Source organism: Pleurodeles waltl, chromosome 9 (assembly GCF_031143425.1).
Source record: "Pleurodeles waltl isolate 20211129_DDA chromosome 9, aPleWal1.hap1.20221129, whole genome shotgun sequence".
NCBI lineage: Eukaryota > Metazoa > Chordata > Amphibia > Caudata > Salamandridae > Pleurodeles > Pleurodeles waltl.
Genome location: NC_090448.1, coordinates 645,735,732 through 645,753,949, shown reverse-complemented (window position 1 = coordinate 645,753,949; position 18,218 = coordinate 645,735,732). Strand labels below are relative to the sequence as shown.

The following is an 18,218-nucleotide window of genomic DNA, read 5'->3' as shown; positions in this document are numbered from 1 at the left end:
CAGTTGAATCCGACCTCCTGGAGCCCTTGTCCGGATACGCGATGTGGGTTTCCTCGGTGGAGACTTTTACCTTCGGACTTAGTCATTTTTTCGAGATGAAAATCCTTCGACCGGGGTAAACCTGGATCTTGATCCGACGTCCATGGAGCCCTTCTCGGATACGATGGCTGGGAGGTCCCGGTCAACTTTTTACGTTCGGACTTAGTCTCTTTTTTGGATGTTTTTCTTTACCGGGACGAACCACGAAGTCAGGCCGGGTCGCGGTTGAGGCAAGCCGGCTAGAATTTCTGCGGCGGGTCGGTCCCTCTCTGGAGCTTTTTTCCAAAAATTCTCAAATCTTTTCCAAACTTCTTGGGCTTCACCCAGATGTTCTTTTAAGGTTCTTTTGGGGTCCACAGCTCACCCCAAGGGTCCAGAAGTTCTGTGATGGTCCTTGGGGGGTGCGGACTTCAACTCCCAGAATGCACCTGGCGCAAACTCCTTTTTGGCCACTGGACAGTGGTCAGCTGGTCGCTTTCTTCAGGAGTTGGTGCAGGGGACTCTGGTTTAGCAATTTTTCACCTGTAGCAAACAGGGAGTCCCTCCTTGAATCAGTTGAAGCCAGGCAAAGTCCTTCTTGTGGTGAAGCCCAAGTGTGCAGCTGGTGCAGTCCTTCTGAGTGCAGGGTCCAGGTGCAGGCCAGGGGTCCAGCAGGGCAGTCCTTCTTCTTCTTTAGTTCCTTTCTTGTTGAATTCTGGAGGGGATCTGAGGTTTGGGGGCAGGTCTGCCAGTTTTATCCTTGCTCCTGGGTGAAAAGCAGGGGGGTCCTGATCCTCCAATCAGGTACAGGGTCGTCCCCCTGTGATGACCACTTCCTGGGAAGTGTGGCAAAAATCCATCCCAATAGGCAACAGTCTCTAAAAATCCAACATGGCTGAATCTGATTTTTGGAGGTTACATCTGGCTGAGCCCACCCACTGGTGTGGCAAAAAATCATAAACACACCCCTCTCCTGCCCTCTCCTAATCTAATCAAGGGGGCACCTAGCTGTCTGGGGTTGCAGGATGTGGGGGTGTTGCTGGGTGCTGCAAATGTCCTTCTCTGCCTTTGAAGACCAGTTTGGCAGCCCTCCCCCTTCCTGCCTCACCATCTGCTGAGGGGAGATTCTCTCCCCCAAGCACATTCCTTTGTGTGAAGCCAGGCCACTTCACACCTCATCAAGGCAGCCTGGCAGAAGCTGCTGCAGGCTGGCCAATCAGAGCACAGCAGCAAAAACAATGCAGAGCTGAAATTGGCAACTTTTTAGGTAAAGTCTAAACTTTTTACCTGAACAAGTTATATTAAATCCAACAACTGGAAGTTGTGGGATTTATTACAACAATTAATTTGATACCAAATTCTTGGTATGTAACATTTAAGGAGACTTTAAAATTTAAAATAAAGTCTGCCCATTCTAGCCTATGAAGGCCATTTACTTCAATGAGGGAAAAACAAATTTGGCTGTTTTTACCTCACCAGGGCTTATAAACCTATTTTTATAAAGTCCCTGCTTATAGTTACATGGCACCCAGCCCTAGGGGCACATAGGGCACACCTTAGGGGTGACTTATATGTAACAATAAGGTAGTTTAAGACTTTGGAAGTACCTTTAATTCCAAAGTCGAATTTGCATATAACTTTAATTTAAAAGCAGCCAGCAAAGCAGGCCTGTCTATAAAATGACACTGGGCACCTCAGCAGTGCACCTAGGTGTGCACCACCTATGCTGTGGTCCCTAAACCTACATGCCCTACCATATACTAGGGACTTATAGGTAGGTTAACTTAGCCAATTATAATTAGCCTAATTTGCATATCCATTTTACACAGAGCACAGGCCCTGGGACTGGTTAGCAGTACCCAGGGCACCATCAAAGTCAGGAAAACACCAGCAAAAAGAGGAAAATGGGGGCAAAAAGTTATGGGGCCTCTGCAATCAGCCCTGTTTTCTCACACTTACCTACAAGAGGATTATTCTCTACCATGCGGACTGCACGACTCTCATATTTTAATTTATATGTTAATAATTTTTGAGGCAAAAGTAATGGCATTGCGGTGTCTGCTGAAGTGAATTATTATTACAGAGCCAACCATATTTTATAAGATTTTACTTCAAATTTGCAAAGCGCAGTGAAAGCATAAGTTTCTGCACAGATCTTCCTGTGTACGTGAGGGTGGTTCTGATACAAAGAGAGCAATGATTTCATTGGCAACACGATATAAGGCAGGATTTGAATGTTTTGTCCCCAGTTTACCACCACTGTGAGAGTTCCCTCCTTCTGCTCCATATTTATCCTCTCCTTCATGGTCAGGGTCTTATGGAAGTGTCAGGGGAAATAAAGTGAGTCATTTCATTCCCTGTTGAGAGGATCTTCACTTGTAACTAGTCCACAATCTGAGGCTATTTAGAAAACATGAGAACTCTATAAGATCCACCAGCCTTCGACAGTGAGGTTGTGATATGAGCAGTTGTAAGTTCATGGGATCTGATACTTTAAGCATACGAGAAGTGACCACAATAACCTGAGTCAAATTGCCATCCTTTTGCTGCTGTAGTAATTTGTTATACACTAGGTAAGCAGAGACTAGCAATGATTAGTCATAACAAAGCAAATTAGCCACAGTGGCAGAAGAACAAAGGTGCTAAACTCTTGTGACATATCATGCAGAAGAAGTTTCTGCAACTCACTGTCTTATCCTGAAAAACCTGGAGTTGCCCATATCTATTAGATCCAAAGGTGTTTGTTGTTATTGGTGGCCAAAAATCCATATGACCAAGGCCTTAAAGTTGTGACGCCTAAACATTCTGGGAAGAAATTCAATGTAGTTTAAGTTTAAGACCACTACTTGTGTCAACAATGACTGATTGTGATCTCTCCAAGAATCTGGGTGAAGGTTGACTTTGCTCACTTCAACTGCCAGTTTACACAGATTCCATGCTAGTCCCAGCAAGTGGTGTTACTAACAATGAAAAGAAATTTGTAGAACATGTGATTTGAAAACTGTTTTATGTACAAAATACAAGGTAGTAACTTACTTCCATGATTAAACACCATCTGCATGGAAGATATCTTTGGATGGAAATCAATATCAGTGAAGTAATCTCAATTGTGACTCATGATTAAACACCGTCTGCAAGAAGCATATCCTTAGCGGGGAATGCACTTCAGTGAAGTAATCTCAATTGTGCTCCAAGAAAGACACACTTTTGCTAAGGACAATTCATTGTTCTGCTAACAGAAGCCTTCTCAGATGCAACTAAGGAGGATTTTGGTTTGGATCATTTACGAATACTTCACAAGAGGGTCACATCACATTGTGCTATACGTAAATTGATTTTTCACTCAGATAAGATTTATTATAGATATCAGTAAGGACCTTGTTGAAAAATAAATTACTAAAACAATAATTGTATTAAAACCATTCAACTGGGTATTATGTATGTGCTTCAAACCCACTCTGAGTCAGTATAACACAGATCTTGAATCTATAAAAGCATCAATACTATCTGATTCATCCTCCTTCCTCTTTTCTATTCCAGCGAACCTGTAAAAAATTTACCTTGGCTTTGACATCCATCCTGGAAGTGAATATAATAGATTTATTTATTTTTCCAAATTGTTCAAATAGTTTTCAATATACTATTCCTTCCATACTATTGAAATGTAGCATTTCATGACTGAGTTAGAGAACTAGTGCTGAGTCTGCTTCTTCAAACTGTGAAGTTTCTCATCTTTTTAAAGGTTTTCTAGTATCGGAGTGAACTTTCATAAACTGGTTTGAACTTGTCATCAGTCTGACAATCATCTTCCTAGTGCTTGTTGCATGAATCACAATAGAGGGAGTGTGCTCCACGTATGCATTGTTGCCTCTGCACTTGTCTACTAACCACACCTAATGTTTACACTAGGTGTATTAGTGGCCAAAGGAGACTTAACGTACTTGTGGAAATACTCATCCAAAATATTGTCAAGGCGTTACATAGTGTACACATGCCAGGTAGTAGTGTAAAACGCCTATAAGACTACATACTTCTAAATAAAAACAGAGTGTGGCAACATTGCAACCTGCCAGCATTCTAATGCATGTTCTTACAGATGATGAGATCTGGGATAAACTTAAGTTATTCATCCATCTCTGTTTCCTCTTGCAAACAGAATACTCAAATTGCAGTAGGACTTAGTAGTGGGAGTGTTATTGTGAGTATGTGTCTCCTATGGGTTACTCTCTTGTTAGTTGAAAATATTATTTACCCTGGTAGCAGTCAGATGTAGTCAGGTGAATGCTTAGTGCCCCTCTCAATTGTGACCAGGTTTTTATAATATATGTAGTGATTTGCCATTTGTATATATTTGTTTTCTCATCCCTTTGTGTTTCTATATGTTTTGTATAATCTGTGCCTGCTGTGATTGATTTAGAAGTTTTACCGCTTGCTTTTTGGTCAGGATTGATTTCAGGACTTATTTTCTTGCCACCATTCTCTGACTGCTCTTTTAGACATAATCATTTTCCTTTCTGAGCACTATATTTAGTAGGGTCCGGTGAAATATTGTGGGAGAAGCTTTAGTCCTTTCTGACTTTTAATCATTATTTAACATAGAAATCGTGATGAGTAGTTTTACTATGGTTTTTACAAGTATAGGCCTAAAATTGCAAAAATCAAGATCATCCATGACAGAAATCAAGGAGTTGAGTTGAGGGAGTTACTATAGATATTAAGCACCACTTAATTTATTTTTCTCTATTTTCTTCTGCATCTTAAGAACTTTGCACTTCTCTTGCATCTTTGAATGTTTGATAAGAGCAAAAGCCCAAGTTGCCCAGTTTCAAGATTTACCAGACTATTCGCTTGTCTCATACTGTCTCTGGATCAAAACAGCTGCAAGAGAAGAATCAAACAGCTAGCATAGACAGAGGAGGAAAATACCCACAAAACAAGATAAATGCCCGGAACAGGAGAAAATAATGTCATGTTTCCATTCAGAGAGTAATAGTTTCAGGGAAGCAGGAGTTGCAGAAGGAACACTTATTATGCCATCAAAGTGTAGATTCACAGATCCATTCCTCTCTTGTGTCTTTGAACATTTGTTTAGAGGCAAAATTACAGGCAACAGATGTCCGAAGATTACATAACCTTTAAACTTCTGTCACTCAGCCGTTGAACTTCAAACACAGCAGTGATAGAGAGTAATAATAACTCAGATGCCATATGGCTGTTCTACAGACAGGGTCTTCATGTAAGCAGATTTTTCAGTAGCGGCAGTTCAACTATGTGCATAGTGCATGATCCAAAGTTTGCTCCTCAGAGGGTGAAAGTGTATTTTCTAGTCATTATCTATTGATTTCATGTATAACCTTTGTACATGAGGACTCTGCTCTTTCATACAGGTCATGAAAGAACTACGAGAAATTCTACTAATATCTCTGCAGCACCAAGCATCACAGCCAGCCCAACAACTATGTCAACCATGGTGACTAATCAAACCACTCCTACATATTCTACCACCACCACTTCAGGTAATGCTTTGCAATCACATTGATGTATTTTTATAATATCACTCAAAATACACATACTTAGGGGTTCCACAACTGCTTAGTGCATTATTTCCAAAATCATGTTTTCAGTCAGCATTTCAATTGGCATCCTATTCAAGCAAAGGAATTCTGAAGATCATTACATACGTAAAAGTATTTAGGTTGCACCTTCAAAGATGAAACAATGGAAGGCATCTATCTTTGCAACTATTTCAATTATATAATATGAGAAAAGCACAGAAAGCACTTATTTTTATTCTTAAATCTTACCTACAAGAGGATTATTCTCTACCATGCGGACTGCACGACTCTCATATTTTAATTTATATGTTAATAATTTTTTAGGCAAAAGTAATGTCATTGCGGTGTCTGCTGAAGTGAATTATTATTACAGAGCCAACCATATTTTATAAGATTTTACTTCAAATTTGCAAAGCGCAGTGAAAGCATAAGTTTCTGCACAGATCTTCCTGTGTACGTGAGGGTGGTTCTGATACAAAGAGAGCAATGATTTCATTGGCAACACGATATAAGGCAGGATTTTAATGTTTTGTCCCCAGTTTACCACCACTGTGAGAGTTCCCTCCTTCTGCTCCATATTTATCCTCTCCTTCATGGTCAGGGTCTTATGGAAGTGTCAGGGGAAATAAAGTGAGTCATTTCATTCCCTGTTGAGAGGATCTTCACTTGTAACTAGTCCACAATCTGAGGCTATTTAGAAAACATGAGAACTCTATAAGATCCACCAGCCTTCGACAGTGAGGTTGTGATATGAGCAGTTGTAAGTTCATGGGATCTGATACTTTAAGCATACGAGAAGTGACCACAATAACCTGAGTCAAATTGCCATCCTTTTGCTGCTGTAGTAATTTGTTATACACTAGGTAAGCAGAGACTAGCAATGATTAGTCATAACAAAGCAAATTAGCCACAGTGGCAGAAGAACAAAGGTGCTAAACTCTTGTGACATATCATGCAGAAGAAGTTTCTGCAACTCACTGTCTTATCCTGAAAAACCTGGAGTTGCCCATATCTATTAGATCCAAAGGTGTTTGTTGTTATTGGTGGCCAAAAATCCATATGACCAAGGCCTTAAAGTTGTGACGCCTAAACATTCTGGGAAGAAATTCAATGTAGTTTAAGTTTAAGACCACTACTTGTGTCAACAATGACTGATTGTGATCTCTCCAAGAATCTGGGTGAAGGTTGACTTTGCTCACTTCAACTGCCAGTTTACACAGATTCCATGCTAGTCCCAGCAAGTGGTGTTACTAACAATGAAAAGAAATTTGTAGAACATGTGATTTGAAAACTGTTTTATGTACAAAATACAAGGTAGTAACTTACTTCCATGATTAAACACCATCTGCATGGAAGATATCTTTGGATGGAAATCAATATCAGTGAAGTAATCTCAATTGTGACTCATGATTAAACACCGTCTGCAAGAAGCATATCCTTAGCGGGGAATGCACTTCAGTGAAGTAATCTCAATTGTGCTCCAAGAAAGACACACTTTTGCTAAGGACAATTCATTGTTCTGCTAACAGAAGCCTTCTCAGATGCAACTAAGGAGGATTTTGGTTTGGATCATTTACGAATACTTCACAAGAGGGTCACATCACATTGTGCTATACGTAAATTGATTTTTCACTCAGATAAGATTTATTATAGATATCAGTAAGGACCTTGTTGAAAAATAAATTACTAAAACAATAATTGTATTAAAACCATTCAACTGGGTATTATGTATGTGCTTCAAACCCACTCTGAGTCAGTATAACACAGATCTTGAATCTATAAAAGCATCAATACTATCTGATTCATCCTCCTTCCTCTTTTCTATTCCAGCGAACCTGTAAAAAATTTACCTTGGCTTTGACATCCATCCTGGAAGTGAATATAATAGATTTATTTATTTTTCCAAATTGTTCAAATAGTTTTCAATATACTATTCCTTCCATACTATTGAAATGTAGCATTTCATGACTGAGTTAGAGAACTAGTGCTGAGTCTGCTTCTTCAAACTGTGAAGTTTCTCATCTTTTTAAAGGTTTTCTAGTATCGGAGTGAACTTTCATAAACTGGTTTGAACTTGTCATCAGTCTGACAATCATCTTCCTAGTGCTTGTTGCATGAATCACAATAGAGGGAGTGTGCTCCACGTATGCATTGTTGCCTCTGCACTTGTCTACTAACCACACCTAATGTTTACACTAGGTGTATTAGTGGCCAAAGGAGACTTAACGTACTTGTGGAAATACTCATCCAAAATATTGTCAAGGCGTTACATAGTGTACACATGCCAGGTAGTAGTGTAAAACGCCTATAAGACTACATACTTCTAAATAAAAACAGAGTGTGGCAACATTGCAACCTGCCAGCATTCTAATGCATGTTCTTACAGATGATGAGATCTGGGATAAACTTAAGTTATTCATCCATCTCTGTTTCCTCTTGCAAACAGAATACTCAAATTGCAGTAGGACTTAGTAGTGGGAGTGTTATTGTGAGTATGTGTCTCCTATGGGTTACTCTCTTGTTAGTTGAAAATATTATTTACCCTGGTAGCAGTCAGATGTAGTCAGGTGAATGCTTAGTGCCCCTCTCAATTGTGACCAGGTTTTTATAATATATGTAGTGATTTGCCATTTGTATATATTTGTTTTCTCATCCCTTTGTGTTTCTATATGTTTTGTATAATCTGTGCCTGCTGTGATTGATTTAGAAGTTTTACCGCTTGCTTTTTGGTCAGGATTGATTTCAGGACTTATTTTCTTGCCACCATTCTCTGACTGCTCTTTTAGACATAATCATTTTCCTTTCTGAGCACTATATTTAGTAGGGTCCGGTGAAATATTGTGGGAGAAGCTTTAGTCCTTTCTGACTTTTAATCATTATTTAACATAGAAATCGTGATGAGTAGTTTTACTATGGTTTTTACAAGTATAGGCCTAAAATTGCAAAAATCAAGATCATCCATGACAGAAATCAAGGAGTTGAGTTGAGGGAGTTACTATAGATATTAAGCACCACTTAATTTATTTTTCTCTATTTTCTTCTGCATCTTAAGAACTTTGCACTTCTCTTGCATCTTTGAATGTTTGATAAGAGCAAAAGCCCAAGTTGCCCAGTTTCAAGATTTACCAGACTATTCGCTTGTCTCATACTGTCTCTGGATCAAAACAGCTGCAAGAGAAGAATCAAACAGCTAGCATAGACAGAGGAGGAAAATACCCACAAAACAAGATAAATGCCCGGAACAGGAGAAAATAATGTCATGTTTCCATTCAGAGAGTAATAGTTTCAGGGAAGCAGGAGTTGCAGAAGGAACACTTATTATGCCATCAAAGTGTAGATTCACAGATCCATTCCTCTCTTGTGTCTTTGAACATTTGTTTAGAGGCAAAATTACAGGCAACAGATGTCCGAAGATTACATAACCTTTAAACTTCTGTCACTCAGCCGTTGAACTTCAAACACAGCAGTGATAGAGAGTAATAATAACTCAGATGCCATATGGCTGTTCTACAGACAGGGTCTTCATGTAAGCAGATTTTTCAGTAGCGGCAGTTCAACTATGTGCATAGTGCATGATCCAAAGTTTGCTCCTCAGAGGGTGAAAGTGTATTTTCTAGTCATTATCTATTGATTTCATGTATAACCTTTGTACATGAGGACTCTGCTCTTTCATACAGGTCATGAAAGAACTACGAGAAATTCTACTAATATCTCTGCAGCACCAAGCATCACAGCCAGCCCAACAACTATGTCAACCATGGTGACTAATCAAACCACTCCTACATATTCTACCACCACCACTTCAGGTAATGCTTTGCAATCACATTGATGTATTTTTATAATATCACTCAAAATACACATACTTAGGGGTTCCACAACTGCTTAGTGCATTATTTCCAAAATCATGTTTTCAGTCAGCATTTCAATTGGCATCCTATTCAAGCAAAGGAATTCTGAAGATCATTACATACGTAAAAGTATTTAGGTTGCACCTTCAAAGATGAAACAATGGAAGGCATCTATCTTTGCAACTATTTCAATTATATAATATGAGAAAAGCACAGAAAGCACTTATTTTTATTCTTAAATCTTACCTACAAGAGGATTATTCTCTACCATGCGGACTGCACGACTCTCATATTTTAATTTATATGTTAATAATTTTTTAGGCAAAAGTAATGTCATTGCGGTGTCTGCTGAAGTGAATTATTATTACAGAGCCAACCATATTTTATAAGATTTTACTTCAAATTTGCAAAGCGCAGTGAAAGCATAAGTTTCTGCACAGATCTTCCTGTGTACGTGAGGGTGGTTCTGATACAAAGAGAGCAATGATTTCATTGGCAACACGATATAAGGCAGGATTTTAATGTTTTGTCCCCAGTTTACCACCACTGTGAGAGTTCCCTCCTTCTGCTCCATATTTATCCTCTCCTTCATGGTCAGGGTCTTATGGAAGTGTCAGGGGAAATAAAGTGAGTCATTTCATTCCCTGTTGAGAGGATCTTCACTTGTAACTAGTCCACAATCTGAGGCTATTTAGAAAACATGAGAACTCTATAAGATCCACCAGCCTTCGACAGTGAGGTTGTGATATGAGCAGTTGTAAGTTCATGGGATCTGATACTTTAAGCATACGAGAAGTGACCACAATAACCTGAGTCAAATTGCCATCCTTTTGCTGCTGTAGTAATTTGTTATACACTAGGTAAGCAGAGACTAGCAATGATTAGTCATAACAAAGCAAATTAGCCACAGTGGCAGAAGAACAAAGGTGCTAAACTCTTGTGACATATCATGCAGAAGAAGTTTCTGCAACTCACTGTCTTATCCTGAAAAACCTGGAGTTGCCCATATCTATTAGATCCAAAGGTGTTTGTTGTTATTGGTGGCCAAAAATCCATATGACCAAGGCCTTAAAGTTGTGACGCCTAAACATTCTGGGAAGAAATTCAATGTAGTTTAAGTTTAAGACCACTACTTGTGTCAACAATGACTGATTGTGATCTCTCCAAGAATCTGGGTGAAGGTTGACTTTGCTCACTTCAACTGCCAGTTTACACAGATTCCATGCTAGTCCCAGCAAGTGGTGTTACTAACAATGAAAAGAAATTTGTAGAACATGTGATTTGAAAACTGTTTTATGTACAAAATACAAGGTAGTAACTTACTTCCATGATTAAACACCATCTGCACGGAAGATATCTTTGGATGGAAATCAATATCAGTGAAGTAATCTCAATTGTGACTCATGATTAAACACCGTCTGCAAGAAGCATATCCTTAGCGGGGAATGCACTTCAGTGAAGTAATCTCAATTGTGCTCCAAGAAAGACACACTTTTGCTAAGGACAATTCATTGTTCTGCTAACAGAAGCCTTCTCAGATGCAACTAAGGAGGATTTTGGTTTGGATCATTTACGAATACTTCACAAGAGGGTCACATCACATTGTGCTATACGTAAATTGATTTTTCACTCAGATAAGATTTATTATAGATATCAGTAAGGACCTTGTTGAAAAATAAATTACTAAAACAATAATTGTATTAAAACCATTCAACTGGGTATTATGTATGTGCTTCAAACCCACTCTGAGTCAGTATAACACAGATCTTGAATCTATAAAAGCATCAATACTATCTGATTCATCCTCCTTCCTCTTTTCTATTCCAGCGAACCTGTAAAAAATTTACCTTGGCTTTGACATCCATCCTGGAAGTGAATATAATAGATTTATTTATTTTTCCAAATTGTTCAAATAGTTTTCAATATACTATTCCTTCCATACTATTGAAATGTAGCATTTCATGACTGAGTTAGAGAACTAGTGCTGAGTCTGCTTCTTCAAACTGTGAAGTTTCTCATCTTTTTAAAGGTTTTCTAGTATCGGAGTGAACTTTCATAAACTGGTTTGAACTTGTCATCAGTCTGACAATCATCTTCCTAGTGCTTGTTGCATGAATCACAATAGAGGGAGTGTGCTCCACATATGCATTGTTGCCTCTGCACTTGTCTACTAACCACACCTAATGTTTACACTAGGTGTATTAGTGGCCAAAGGAGACTTAACGTACTTGTGGAAATACTCATCCAAAATATTGTCAAGGCGTTACATAGTGTACACATGCCAGGTAGTAGTGTAAAACGCCTATAAGACTACATACTTCTAAATAAAAACAGAGTGTGGCAACATTGCAACCTGCCAGCATTCTAATGCATGTTCTTACAGATGATGAGATCTGGGATAAACTTAAGTTATTCATCCATCTCTGTTTCCTCTTGCAAACAGAATACTCAAATTGCAGTAGGACTTAGTAGTGGGAGTGTTACTGTGAGTATGTGTCTCCTATGGGTTACTCTCTTGTTAGTTGAAAATATTATTTACCCTGGTAGCAGTCAGATGTAGTCAGGTGAATGCTTAGTGCCCCTCTCAATTGTGACCAGGTTTTTATAATATATGTAGTGATTTGCCATTTGTATATATTTGTTTTCTCATCCCTTTGTGTTTCTATATGTTTTGTATAATCTGTGCCTGCTGTGATTGATTTAGAAGTTTTACTGCTTGCTTTTTGGTCAGGATTGATTTCAGGACTTATTTTCTTGCCACCATTCTCTGACTGCTCTTTTAGACATAATCATTTTCCTGTCTGAGCACTATATTTAGTAGGGTCCGGTGAAATATTGTGGGAGAAGCTTTAGTCCTTTCTGACTTTTAATCATTATTTAACATAGAAATCGTGATGAGTAGTTTTACTATGGTTTTTACAAGTATAGGCCTAAAATTGCAAAAATCAAGATCATCCATGACAGAAATCAAGGAGTTGAGTTGAGGGAGTTACTATAGATATTAAGCACCACTTAATTTATTTTTCTCTATTTTCTTCTGCATCTTAAGAACTTTGCACTTCTCTTGCATCTTTGAATGTTTGATAAGAGCAAAAGCCCAAGTTGCCCAGTTTCAAGATTTACCAGACTATTCGCTTGTCTCATACTGTCTCTGGATCAAAACAGCTGCAAGAGAAGAATCAAACAGCTAGCATAGACAGAGGAGGAAAATACCCACAAAACAAGATAAATGCCCGGAACAGGAGAAAATAATGTCATGTTTCCATTCAGAGAGTAATAGTTTCAGGGAAGCAGGAGTTGCAGAAGGAACACTTATTATGCCATCAAAGTGTAGATTCACAGATCCATTCCTCTCTTGTGTCTTTGAACATTTGTTTAGAGGCAAAATTACAGGCAACAGATGTCCGAAGATTACATAACCTTTAAACTTCTGTCACTCAGCCGTTGAACTTCAAACACAGCAGTGATAGAGAGTAATAATAACTCAGATGCCATATGGCTGTTCTACAGACAGGGTCTTCATGTAAGCAGATTTTTCAGTAGCGGCAGTTCAACTATGTGCATAGTGCATGATCCAAAGTTTGCTCCTCAGAGGGTGAAAGTGTATTTTCTAGTCATTATCTATTGATTTCATGTATAACCTTTGTACATGAGGACTCTGCTCTTTCATACAGGTCATGAAAGAACTACGAGAAATTCTACTAATATCTCTGCAGCACCAAGCATCACAGCCAGCCCAACAACTATGTCAACCATGGTGACTAATCAAACCACTCCTACATATTCTACCACCACCACTTCAGGTAATGCTTTGCAATCACATTGATGTATTTTTATAATATCACTCAAAATACACATACTTAGGGGTTCCACAACTGCTTAGTGCATTATTTCCAAAATCATGTTTTCAGTCAGCATTTCAATTGGCATCCTATTCAAGCAAAGGAATTCTGAAGATCATTACATACGTAAAAGTATTTAGGTTGCACCTTCAAAGATGAAACAATGGAAGGCATCTATCTTTGCAACTATTTCAATTATATAATATGAGAAAAGCACAGAAAGCACTTATTTTTATTCTTAAATCTTACCTACAAGAGGATTATTCTCTACCATGCGGACTGCACGACTCTCATATTTTAATTTATATGTTAATAATTTTTTAGTCAAAAGTAATGTCATTGTGGTGTCTGCTGAAGCGAAGTATTATTTCAGAGCCAACCATATTTTATAAGATTTTACTTCAAATTTGCAAAGCGCAGTGAAAGCATAAGTTTCTGCACAGATCTTCCTGTGTACGTGAGGGTGGTTCCGATACAAAGAGAGCAATGATTTCATTGGCAACACCATATAAGGCAGGATTTGAATGTTTTGTCCCCAGTTTTCCACCAATGTGAGAGTTCCCTCCTTCTGCTCCATATTTATCCTCTCCTTCATGGTCAGGGTCTTATGGAAGTGTCAGGGGAAATAAAGTAAGTCATTTCATTCCCTGTTGAGAGGATCTTCACTTGTAACTAGTCCACAATCTGAGGCTATTTAGAAAACATGAGAACTCTATAAGATCCACCAGCCTTCGACAGTGAGGTTGTGATATGAGCAGTTGTAAGTTCATGGGATCTGATACTTTAAGCATACGAGAAGTGACCACAATAACCTGAGTCAAATTGCCATCCTTTTGCTGCTGTAGTAATTTGTTATACACTAGGTAAGCAGAGACTAGCAATGATTAGTCATAAGAAAGCAAATTAGCCACAGTGGCAGAAGAACAAAGGAGCTAAACTCTTGTGACATATCATGCAGAAGAAGTTTCTGCAACTCACTGTCTTATCCTGAAAAACCTGGAGTTGCCCATATCTATTAGATCCAAAGGTGTTTGTTGTTATTGGTGGCCAAAAATCCATATGACCAAGGCCTTAAAGTTGTGACGCCTAAACATTCTGGGAAGAAATTCAATGTAGTTTAAGTTTAAGACCACTACTTGTGTCAACAATGACTGATTGTGATCTCTCCAAGAATCTGGGTGAAGGTTGACTTTGCTCACTTCAACTGCCAGTTTACTCAGATTCCATGCTAGTCCCAGCAAGTGGTGTTACTAACAATGAAAAGCAATTTGTAGAACATGTGATTTGAAAACTGTTTTATCTACAAAATACAAGGTAGTAACTTACTTCCATGATTAAACACCATCTACACGGAATATATCTTTGGATGGAAATCCATATCAGTGAAGTAATCTCAATTGTGACTCATGATTAAACACTGTCTGCAAGAAGCATATCCTTAGAGGGAAATGCACTTCAGTGAAGTAATCTCAATTGTGCTCCAAGAAAGACACACTTTTGCTAAGGACAATTCATTGTTCTGCTAACAGAAGCATTCTCAGATGCAACTTAGGAGGATTTTGGTTTGGATCATTTATGAATACTTCACAAGAGGGTCACATCACATTGTGCTATACGTAAATAGATTTTTCACTCGGATAAGATTTATGATAGATTTCAGTAAGGACCTTGTTGAAAAATAAATTACTAAAAAAATAATTGTATTAAGACCATTCAACTGGGTATTATGTATGTGCTTCAAACCCACTCTGAGTCAGGATAACACAGATCTTGGATCTATAAAAGCATCAATACTATCTGATTCATCATCCTTCCTCTTTTCTATTCCTGCGAACCTGTAGCAAATTGACCTTGGCTTTGACATCCATCCTGGAAGTGAATATAATAGATTTATTTATTTTTCCAAATTGTTCAAATAGTTTTCAATATACTATTCCTTTCATACTATTGAAATGTAGCATTTCATGACTGAGTTAGATAACTAATGCTGAGTCTGCTTCTTCAAACTGAGAAGTTTCTCATCTTTTCAAAGGTTTTCTAGTATCGGAGTGAACTTTCATAAACTGGTTTGAACTTGTCATCAGTCTGACAATCATCTTCCTAGTGCTTGTTGCATGAATCACAATAGAGGGAGTGTGCTCCACATATGCATTGTTGCCTCTGAACTTGTCTACTAACCACACCTAATATTTACACTAGGTGTATTAGTGGCCAAAGGAGACTTAACGTACTTGTGGAAATACTCATCCACAATATTGTCAAGGCGTTACATAGCGTACACTTGCCAGGTAGTAGTGGAAAACGCCTATAAGACTACATACTTCTAAATAAAAACAGAGTGTGGCAACATTGCAACCTGCCAGCATTCTAATGCATTTTCTTACAGATGATGAGATCTGGGATAAACTTAAGTTGTTCATCTATCTCTGTTTCCTCTTGCAAACAGAATACTCAAATTACAGTAGGACTTAGTAGTGGGAGTGTTACTGTGAGTATGTGTCTCCTATGGGTTACTCTCCTGTTAGTTGAAAATATTATTTACCCTGGTAGCAGTCAGATGTAGTCAAGTGAATGCTTAGTGCCCCTCTCAATTGTGACCAGGTTTTTATAATATATGTAGTGATTTACCATTTGTATATATTTGTTTTCTCATCCCTTTGTGTTTCTATATGTTTTGTATATTCTGTGCCTGCTCTGATTGATTTAGAAGTTTTACCGCTTGCTTTTTGGTCAGGATTGATTTCAGGACTTATTTTCTTGCCACCATTCTCTGACTGCTCTTTGAGACATAATCATTTTCCTGTCTGAGCACTATATTTAGTAGGGTCCGGTGAAATATTGTGGGAGAAGCTTTAGTCCTTTCTGACTTTTAATCATTATTTAACTTAGAAATTGTGATGAGTAGTTTTACTATTGTTTTTACAAGTATAGGCCTAAAATTGCAAAAATCAAGATCATCCATGACAGAAATCAAGGAGTTGAGTTGAGGGAGTTACTATAGATATTAAGCACCACTTAATTTCTTTTTCTCGATTTTCTTCTGCATCTTAAGAACTTTGCACTTCTCTTGCATCTTTGAATGTTTGATAAGAGCAAAAGCCCATGTTGCCCAGTTTCAAGATTTACCAGACTATTTGCTTGTCTCATACTGTCTCTGGATCAAAACAGCTGCAAGAGAAGAATCAAACAGCTAGCATAGACAGAGGAGGAAAATACCCACAAAACAAGATAAATGCCGGTAACAGGAGAAAATAATGTCATGTTTCCATTCAGAGAGTAATAGTTTCAGGGAAGCAGGGGTTGCAGAAGGAACACTTATGATGCCATCAAAGTGTAGATTCACAGATCCATTCCTCTCTTGTGTCTTTGAACATTTGTTTAGAGGCAGAATTTCAGGCAACAGATGTCCGAAGATTACATAACCTTTAAACTTCTGTCACTCAGCCTTTGAACTTCAAACACAGCAGTGATAGAGAGTAATAATAACTCAGATGCCATATGGCTGTTCTACAGACTGGGTCTTCATGTAAGCAGATTTTTCAGTAGTGGCAGTTCAACTATGTGCATAGTGCATGATCCAAAGTTTGCTCCTCAGAGGGTGAAAGTGTATTTTCTAGTCTTTATCTATTGATTTCATGTATAACCTTTGTACATGAGGACTCTGCTCTTTCATACAGGTCATGAAAGAACTACGACAAATTCTACTAACATCTCTGCAGCACCAAGCATCACAGCCAGCCCAACAGCTATGTCAACCATGGTGACTAATCAAACCACTCCTACATATTCTACTACCACCACTTCAGGTAATGCTTTGCAATCACATTGATGTATTTTTATAATATCACTCAAAATACACATACTTAGGGGTTCCACAACTGCTTAGTGCATTATTTCCAAAATCATGTTTTCATTCAGCATTTCAATTGGCATCCTATTCAAACAAAGGAATTCTGAAGATTATTACATACGTAAAAGTATTTATGTTGCACCTTTAAAGATGAAACAATGGAAGGCATCTATCTTTGCAACTATTACAATTATATAATATGAGAAAAGCACAGAAAGCACTTATTTTTATTCTTAAATCTTACCTACAAGAGGATTATTCTCTACCATGCGGACTGCACGACTCTCATATTTTAATTTATATGTTAATAATTTTTTAGGCAAAAGTAATGTCATTGCGGTGTCTGCTGAAGTGAAGTATTATTACAGAGCCAACCATATTTTATAAGATTTTACTTCAAATTTGCAAAGCGCAGTGAAAGCATAAGTTTCTGCACAGATCTTCCTGTGTACGTGAGGGTGGTTCCGATACAAAGAGAGCAATGATTTCATTGGCAACACCATATAAGGCAGGATTTGAATGTTTTGTCCCCAGTTTACCACCAATGTGAGAGTTCCCTCCTTCTGCTCCATATTTATCCTCTCCTTCATGGTCAGGGTCTTATGGAAGTGTCAGGGGAAATAAAGTAAGTCATTTCATTCCCTGTTGAGAGGATCTTCACTTGTAACTAGTCCACAATCTGAGGCTATTTAGAAAACATGAGAACTCTATAAGATCCACCAGCCTTCGACAGTGAGGTTGTGATATGAGCAGTTGTAAGTTCATGGGATCTGATACTTTAAGCATACGAGAAGTGACCACAATAACCTGAGTCAAATTGCCATCCTTTTGCTGCTGTAGTAATTTGTTATACACTAGGTAAGCAGAGACTAGCAATGATTAGTCATAACAAAGCAAATTAGCCACAGTGGCAGAAGAACAAAGGAGCTAAACTCTTGTGACATATCATGCAGAAGAAGTTTCTGCAACTCACTGTCTTATCCTTAAAAACCTGGATTTGCCCATATCTATTAGATCCAAAGGTGTTTGTTGTTATTGGTGGCCAAAAATCCATATGACCAAGGCCTTAAAGTTGTGATGCCTAAACATTCTGGGAAGAAATTCA

General features: G+C 38.2%; 1 protein-coding gene across 1 annotated transcript in view; it reads left to right on the top strand.

Moving 5' to 3' along the window:
• The window catches only part of LOC138259722 (mucin-2-like), a 256,782-nt gene that overhangs the window by 203,784 nt on the left and 34,780 nt on the right, over window positions 1-18,218 (top strand). The window contains exons 41-44 of the mRNA XM_069207617.1: window positions 5,406-5,534; window positions 9,251-9,379; window positions 13,096-13,224; window positions 16,941-17,069. Coding sequence (XP_069063718.1) covers window positions 5,406-5,534; window positions 9,251-9,379; window positions 13,096-13,224; window positions 16,941-17,069 — 516 coding nt within the window. The remainder of the gene's footprint in view (window positions 1-5,405; window positions 5,535-9,250; window positions 9,380-13,095; window positions 13,225-16,940; window positions 17,070-18,218) is intronic.